Source organism: Citrus clementina, unplaced genomic scaffold, assembly GCF_000493195.1.
Source record: "Citrus clementina cultivar Clemenules unplaced genomic scaffold, Citrus_clementina_v1.0 scaffold_6, whole genome shotgun sequence".
NCBI classification, from domain to species: Eukaryota; Viridiplantae; Streptophyta; class Magnoliopsida; order Sapindales; family Rutaceae; genus Citrus; species Citrus x clementina.
This window is the reverse complement of record NW_006262139.1, coordinates 13,304,991-13,313,556: the sequence shown is the minus strand read 5'-3', so window position 1 is coordinate 13,313,556 and position 8,566 is coordinate 13,304,991. Positions and strand designations below refer to the sequence as shown.

General features: G+C 36.1%; 1 protein-coding gene across 1 annotated transcript; it reads right to left on the bottom strand.

Annotated features, from left to right (window-relative positions):
• Positions 1-2,621: 2,621 nt before the first annotated feature.
• LOC18040015 (cation/H(+) antiporter 20) lies at positions 2,622-8,355 on the bottom strand. Its single transcript, XM_006428977.2, has 4 exons — positions 7,997-8,355; positions 6,839-7,870; positions 3,363-4,289; positions 2,622-3,184 (listed from the first exon to the last, which is right to left on the bottom strand). Exons 1-4 carry the CDS (start codon positions 8,174-8,176, stop codon positions 2,795-2,797), a joined length of 2,529 nt encoding a protein of 842 aa, XP_006429040.1. The 5' UTR covers positions 8,177-8,355; the 3' UTR covers positions 2,622-2,794.
• Between the last annotated feature and the right edge of the window lie 211 nt (positions 8,356-8,566).

The window sequence follows — 8,566 nt, the reverse complement described above, 5'->3', positions numbered from 1 at the left end:
TCTCACGGGAAAGATGCAATTGTGGGTTCCCATCAAATTTTTGAAATATCCTGAAATTTTGAGAACCAAATGAAAACAAATTAATTTAATCCGTGGTACACTCTAAATTTCTTAATTTTAAATAATTAAAAAGCACTTCTCATCTATAACAATAGTCAAATTGCAACGCACTTGGGCAAATAAGAAGAAATTGAGGCAAAGATTATAAATTTTCAGCATTTGTCTTGGGCAAATAAGAAGAAACTGAGGCTAGGTATTGGACTCCCAGAAATAAAAACAAAAAACAAAAAAAATAAAAATCTCTCTGCAGTCACTATTAGTCAAGTGCCTCTTGATGGAAATATATTGAATCAAAATCTCGCTGTCCATCTATACAGGTGGAATTCTAATAAGAAACCCTAATCATTGTTTTTGTCATTACTCTCAACGTTGCTGATTTGGAGTAATGCAAGCTGGTATGTGCCTCAAAGTTGCTTGTTCCTTTCTTAGGCAGTAAGTGAAGGAAGCAAGAGCAGCGGTTACAATAGACATATATTTTACTAAGTTAATTAATATTTTTCAATATTCACATTAAAAACAAGCTTTATGTATAATTTTTTTTCGCATACTATATATGTCAAATTTTTCTACCATTGCCCCAAATTTAACAATATATGTGTGTGTGCGTGCGTGTATTTAGGGAGATAGAATTAGCCTTACCAGAGCCCATTGTCATTTTAAATACTGAAAATAAGTAAAGATAGACGTGTCAAATTTTATCTCAAATGATATGTTATTCATTAAGTAATTGATAACTTTTTATAAAATCTAAGTAAATTAATTGTATTATTTTATCAACCAATTAATAGTGCCACATCATTTGGGATAGTTTTTAAAGAAGAATGCTAGAATACATCAGAGGTAACACATAATCAATTAATTTATGTATGATATGTATGTGTAATTGAGTTTTATATAACCACCAATTGCATACTGATTCTTCAAGATAAATGTACACATGTCATAATATAATTTGATTGTTGTATAGGTGATATACTATAGTTAAAGGTGGCCAACGGGCCAGGTGGCACATGGCACGGCACGACACGAGCATGTTTCGTCAAGGCACGTGGAACAGCACAGCACGCACGTGGGCCTTAAAAGCACGGCACGCAAAAAGGCACGTAATAAGCACGATTCATTGGTGGGCTAGCACTCAACCCGTGAGCCATCAATAGCACGTGAGGCAAAGAATATTAAAGTAAAATTTTTCAATAAAAAGTAAAAATAAAATGTTATGATTTTACAAATATTTTAAAATTAAAATTTTAATATATTTTATTAAATTAATTTAAGTCTTAGTTTTAAAAAAATTCTAATTGTTTTATGTTTATCATTTATTAAATGAATAAATAAATATCATAATTTTAATAATAAAATTATAAATATCACGATTTTATAAATGATATATCAAAATTTTACGACAATTAATATTTCATTTATGAAATCGTAATTTAGTTAACGGATATATGTGCCATTTGTGATTTGTGAATAAAATAGTTTTCATATTTATACACAAAAAAATAAAATTATGAATGAATTTTTTTATTTTTTTGATAAATTAAAAGTTTTATTTTCATTCAATGGAGTTCAAGTCCAATTATAATATTAATAGTTCAAATAAAATTCAGTGTAATTTGTTTCACTGCAGTTTAAATAATATTGTTGTGTTATAATCGAATTGGTAATTGTGAAATTAAATATGTAAATATATAGTTACGAAATTGTGATAAACTGATAATAAAATGTTAATTGTTCTCTTAATAGTTAATATTATTGTTGTTGTTGTTGTTGTTGTTTTTATTATTATTATTATTATTATTATTATTATTATTATTAGATAGGCTGATAGGCTTGGAAAAGCACATGGGCTTGAATGAAAAAAATATATATACTGATGAGACTTTTTTGGGCACGGCCCAAGCACGACACGTGTGGACTCGTGCAGTGGGCCGTGCTGGTCTTAACAAAAAAATTGAGCATGGCACGACATGGCCCACCAAATTGCTGCCTTGTGGACCCTCGCGGGCCTTGATTTAATAGGTCGTGCTATTGCCACCTTTAACTATAGTAGAGGTATTCTAAAATTTTTCCTTTTTAAAATAAAAGGTTAAGATATGTAGCACTATTCAATTAAAAATAAAAAATGAAGTCACCATATTACAACCGTAATCATAAATCCCAAATTTTTGGAAACTACAAAGCCAGTACAAACAGCATATATAATTTGCATGGATATCAATTTTATGATCTATGTCTAAATACTGTTGCTTCAAATTTAAACATATATATATATATATATATAGTAATTTTCTTATTCAAGATCTTAAAGTGCGGAAAAAGTTCAAAAAAATTTTAAAACCGCAGGGTTTTAAAGGCATAAAACTTAAAGGCTTAAACCGCACGATTTATACGTTTTTCTGAACGTTCCCGTACTTTAAAATTTCAGATTGGAACATTTATATATATATATATAGTAGTTTTCTGGTTCTAAATTTTAAAACTGCGGGGTTTTAAAGGTATAAATTTAGAAAAACTAGTTTTAAAGTATTATGATTTATGGAGACAGAATTGATCTGCGAGCGCCCAATGCCGCTACAAGCACTGAAAATAAAAAATGAAGTCACCGTATAACAATCATAATCACAAATCTCAAATTTTGGAAACTATAAAGCCGGTACCAACAGCATATGCAATTTGCATGGATACCAGATACTCTCTCTCTCTCTCTCTCTATATATATATATAATTATAATTACACAGCCTTTGAAATTTCTCCCGCACCTGACGACTCATCAGCTTTGTACTTCTCACAGTCACTCTGCACAATCTTTGCCACCGGTGTCTCTTCAGCATGAGCCATGTCATGCTGTTGAACGACAAGCACAGAAGACACGACCCCCTGCCCCGACGACGCCAATATGTCCCCAATTGGCCCCAACTCCGCGTGCTCAGCCTGCCGGTCCGCCAGCTTTGCTATCATTTTCGACGGAAATCTACCTTTACCGACAATTATAAGATCATAATCGCCACTCCGGCCAAGCGTCAACACTCCCTCAACAATGCTGCTAGTCACTTTCTCCGTATAATCTGCCACACCATTCCACTTGCTCCTAAATTCAGCCAATATAGTCTCGTCTAGCTCCTGAATCACAATAAATTTTATGTTAGTTTCACAATATTATAAATTTACTTTTTTGTTACCTCACGCAGGCATTTAAGGTGGAATCCAAACCTAAGCCTAGACCATTTAAGATTGAATCCAGACCTAAGGCCAGAATGTATGGAATTATAAGAGTTTAGAAATGAAGTTGCAAACGTGCCTTTTCTTTTTCTCGGTTCATTTCGGCAGTGGAGAAGCTGTAATTCTTTTCACTGCACCTAGATGGTGACGGCCGTAACATAACGCCGTCACTCTCCAATCCTTCTTTCTCGACGAACTTAATAACGGTCAATTTAACTGCCGGATGTTCGGCCATCATACCACCTAATTCAAGAGCCTCCCGGTCATCGGGCCCACCGAAGAATATTATGCAGATCCTCTGCGCCACTGTGGCAGTGGGCCCTGGAGTCGGGGACCCACTACCGAATCCACGGTCCACAAGCACTCCCACGGAGCACGGAGCGTTCTTCAACACCCTCTGATTAACTCCTCTCCAACCGTGGCCCAGATTCTCCATTGACTCATCGTCCGCTCCCCTCCATTGTTTATGGAAAGGTAAAATAATCATCGTCGCCCTCTTATTCTCCGCCACGTGGCAGATGTCTTGATCCATCGTTGACAAGGCAGAAATGGCCGTAGTGGGACGAACAGAAACCCGGCCGAGTTGACTGTAGGCTTGAAAAGCACCTGCAACTCGGTCGTGCCACTCGCCGCGCCGGAAGCGATTAATGAACGGGAGGCCGTTCTTTCTGGCACGTTGAACCATGATGATGGAAGAAGATCGCTCAGTAAGCTCGACTAGGTGCATGATGAAGAGCTTGAGCTGTTTCTGTGTGCTTCTTGTTGCTTCAACGAGGCTGATGAGTGAGGACACATTGCCTGGACCGTGGAAGCAAGCGAGGATTCTGAACACGTCCTTTGAGCCAGCAGCTTCTCTGGTGGCAGAAAGATCACGTAGCTTGCGGTGAGTGACCGCTGAGGTGCCTTCGCGAGCTGGCTTGTAGATGGCCATGACTGTTGGGGTTGTGATGAAGGTGGTGAACAACGCCATGAGTACTAGAATTGCAAAGCACTCATCGTTTAGCACCTGTCGCACAATATTTTGCAGGAAAAGAAATGTCAGTATATTACTTCAGTCCATAAAATTCACTCACATAATCTTAATGTATTATTATCATTTTTTATTCTTTGTTACGTGTGCATATACAATAATGTATGATCAAATTTAAGTGAATTATTTTTATATTCTTATCTAACAATCTTTAATTATAGGTTGTATAAAAAATTCTAGATCCTTGTATTATTTTAGTTTAATTTTTATATCACAATAATTAAAACTATGGTGTAGTTACCCTTAATTTGAGTACTAGTATCTATCTATTCCACTTGCTAGTGGATGCTTCGGTGCTTCTCATCACTTACTGAGCCATGTTGATTAATTATGTATCCAAGTCATAGAAATATTCTTAACTTATATCAGCTAAATTTAAAGGTAGCAATGCCACTTAATTCAAAGGAAGGATCTGGACGGTTTCTGGTGAGGTGAGGTATGAAATAATTAAATCAAGCCAACGATAAATCATACGAAAGTCATAGTGAGAAGCAATTTTAGCATTATGCTTTTACAATTCGAAAGAAACCGAGCTATCTAGACATATTTAAATAAAGTTTTGATTAGTCAAGCCGGCTGACAATTTCCTATATGTTATCGTAAACCAACTTTTTGTTCCTATTGGTACACTTTTTAAAGAAGAACGAAGGGCGGTAAGATAATAATGGTCAAACAGGACAACATAAACTCAGGTCACAGAGTCCTGGGTCTTTGGGATTGCAACACGTGGGGTTGTCTTGAAAGAAAATCAAAGGCAAAGGTCTTAGACTTTCCATTCATTGCTTGTAATGTCTGTCAATGTATGTATACTGTCATAGTTAGTTGAAACATAATAGTCGCAAAAGAGTGAATGGAAAAGAAATAATAGTTTGGGAATACTCGACATTTTTTCTAATCAAAAGGGTATATATGCAGACATTTCGTAAGTGTCCAAGTCGGTGTGTAAAAAGCAGAGAAACTAGAGCTAGTGCTGTCTAGTAGAAAGTAAAAAGAAAAGCTAAAATTGGTACATATGGCAATAATTTTGTGGCTATAATTTGCAAGATGTTAGACTTAATTTTTAAATATAATGACAAGTTATGGACTAGCTACAATTAAGCCGACTCCAAATTATTTTACTTTCAAAATTCAAATTTTCACTTTCGATAAAATTAAGTTCATAGATAAACTTATAAATATGTAAATTAAGAATAATCTCATCCACAAGTTAATTATATGTATACGACTTAAGTTATCCAAAATTTAAAATTTCCATTCATTTTCACTTTTTATTTTTTTTTCCCGCTAAACCGTCTGTTAATTTCGATACCTTATTATTGATTTTCCTAATTTTCAAGCAATTGTCACAAAGAGACAATATTAATTAAAAAACAAGACATTCCAAGTGATCCCCAACAAGACAAACGTAAGCTACAATCAGTCATATACTTTTATCCTCTTGCTATATTAGACAATCAATGACCCATCATTGTTTCAACACAAGCCATAGAAATTGGAGATGTTTACGAGAGGAAGAAGAACCTAAAGAATTAGTATAAAGTTAAATCACTAATCAATATTTGTATGTGAATATCTCATTTGCTATATATATGTGAATGTGAAGCTATCTCAATAGAACCGTACATTTAAAATTAACCATATGTAGTTTTTTTTAATTATCATCACTATTATTGAATTTTAAAATAAATATATGTTAAGATTTCGTAAAAGGTGATATTCAACCAAAAATTTAGACAAACTGTTTGACCAAAAAAGAAAACATAAAACAAGTCTTTTTTATTAAGTCAATTCCTAAAATGAATCTGTTTTAATATTTTTTTATTAGCAACTTGTATTCCAATTGTTTTTTTTTTTTATTTTGTTGAATGATCACTAATATTTAAACACAACTAAGACACCACCAAGACAGAAAATGTGATTCTGTTCATGTTACAATATTAATATAACATAACAAAAATGACAAATGCTATTTATACTACAATTCTATCGTTTTTAACTTTTTATTATGACACTGTTTTCTTAGTGTTTGAATAACATTTTGCTTATTCAACGGGTGGGTCACAGGTGTACGCAGTACACCCCCTCTTACCCCTCCTACTTAAGTCTTTCACGTGCATGAATTCCGGACAGCCAAATATGACTTGTAATTTGACAAAGTCAAGTCTGGCGAAAAGCGGTTCCTCCGACTCAATTGCTCAACTGATCGACTCGACCTTTCTTATTTTAATTTCTTTCGAAAATGAGACAACCTTTGCGTGCAGTTCATTGCTCGACGAAAAGTATAAGAACTTATAATTAAATTAGATGGTCTATTATCTCCTATAGTTACCTTAGAAATTTAAGTAGTTTCTTTCGTTTGGCACTTGATTAGCTTTCCAATCATAGTCAAATCAACCCATTCATTACCTTTGACCCAACTACTCCATACTAAAATGAAGGTCCAAGGAACAAGAAAAGAGATAAGCCAAAAAATTGCTTCCAAGAGAACAGACAAATTCATGCGAACGCAAAAAATTGAAACTGACCTTTTTCTCCTTGCCAATGTTAAGAACAATGAGCTCCACGAGTCCTTTCGTATTCATCAACACGCCGAGCGCTATGGACTCTCTCGCCGGTATCTTAAGCATCACGGCCACAGCAAATGTTCCAAGAATCTTGCCCGCACATGCTGTTGTTATCACAAGCGCCAACAGCCCCCACGACTTTGCGTCGCGTATGGTGGCCACGTCAGTCTTTAATCCACTCGACGCAAAGTAAAGCGGAAGCAGCAAGCCCGACACGAAATCTTCAATCCTCTCAATCAATCTCTCCGCAAAATTTCCTCCTTTCGGAATCGTTAGTCCGAAAACGAATGCCCCAAATATAGAATGGATTCCTATTAGGTCAGTCATGAATCCGGATACCATGACGCCAGCTAACGTTAAGCAAATGTAAGCTTCATCTACGACGTCGTGTTCAGGAGAGCAGCGGCGGGCGACCCATCTCATGGCCGGCCGGATGACTGTCAACATGAAGATAACAAAAGCGAGGCCGGAGAGGAGTACCCATATGGCTATAACTGGGCTCTTCTTTTCTCCGCTGGAAGCGGTGCCGTCTCCGGCTATGGCAACGGCTAGGGCTAGGAGGATCCACGCTGCGACATCGTTGAATGCTGCGGCGGACATGGCGGTTTCGCCTACTCGAGTTGTGAGGAGCTTGAGCTCTGCTAATATACGGGCGAGGACAGGAAAGGCTGTGATGGAGAGAGCGACGCCCATGAAGACCAAGAATGGGCCGTAGCCAACTTGGTCAAGGCCGTCAATGGTGTTTCTGAGGACGAACGCGACGCCGATGCCACAGACGAAAGGCAGAGAGATTCCGGCAAAAGCTATGACAAAGGCCCTTTTGCCGCTCCGTCGAATTGAGCTCAAGTCAAGCTCAAGGCCAACAAGAAAAAGGAAGAAGAGAAGACCTATGCTTGCCACTGATTCGAGCGTCGGAGTGCTCCATTTTGGAAATATGTGATGCATAAACTCTTTGTTTCGGCCAAAAGCTGATGGCCCCAGCACAATTCCGCCCTGAAAGAAAAAATTACCACACAAAAAAAAAAAAATTAATAATAAATAAATAAATAAAAGAAACTATTTGATTATTTAACATTGGGGTTATTATTACTACTTATTATTTTTTCTTAAAATACGTACAACAATTTCAGCAATGACTTTGGGCTGGCGAAGGGGTCTGAAGAGGAAAGCGAGGAAGCGGCTAACAACAAGGATTAGAGTTGTTTGAACAATCAATAATGGGAAGGCAAAATCCAAAGGATTATCGCCTTGCCATACTCCATTTGATGAGGTTTTAATGGAAGTTATATTGAACGGCATTTTTTTTTTTTTCAATTTTGACTTAATTAATATAATAACTTGAGGCTGTGTATTGATGAGTATAGTTATTGACTATGCTATATTGCTATGATAATTATCATGAATGGGAAAAAGTTGCAGAAGGAAGGGTGTGGAGAGTTAGAACTTAGAAGCAAGTGGAAAATGAAGAGGGAGTTTAAGCAATTTATAGAGGCAGCTGCCTTCGTTGCGTGCTAATTTTGTACGTATCCTTCGATAAAAGGTTCGGTGCTTTACTGCTTTTGTTATCACTGTTAGTTCCCCGAAATTGTGAATGGTGTCACGAGTTTTTTCTGCCCAAATTTGTAATTTTTGGTTGAGTGAGTTGACCAATGGTTTTTAAATATTTTTTTATGATTAATTATCGTCTCA

Bases quoted from the DNA above. Each gene is read 5' to 3' on its own strand.
- LOC18040015 (XM_006428977.2), bottom strand. From the start codon at position 8,176: ATGCCGTTCAATATAACTTCCATTAAAACCTCATCAAATGGAGTATGG. The intron at 7,871-7,996 runs GTACGTATTTTA...TTTTTCTTTCAG, and splicing joins AAGTCATTGCTGAAATTGTT to GGCGGAATTGTGCTGGGGCC. The intron at 3,185-3,362 runs GCACGTTTGCAA...ATTGTGATTCAG, and splicing joins TGAACCGAGAAAAAGAAAAG to GAGCTAGACGAGACTATATT.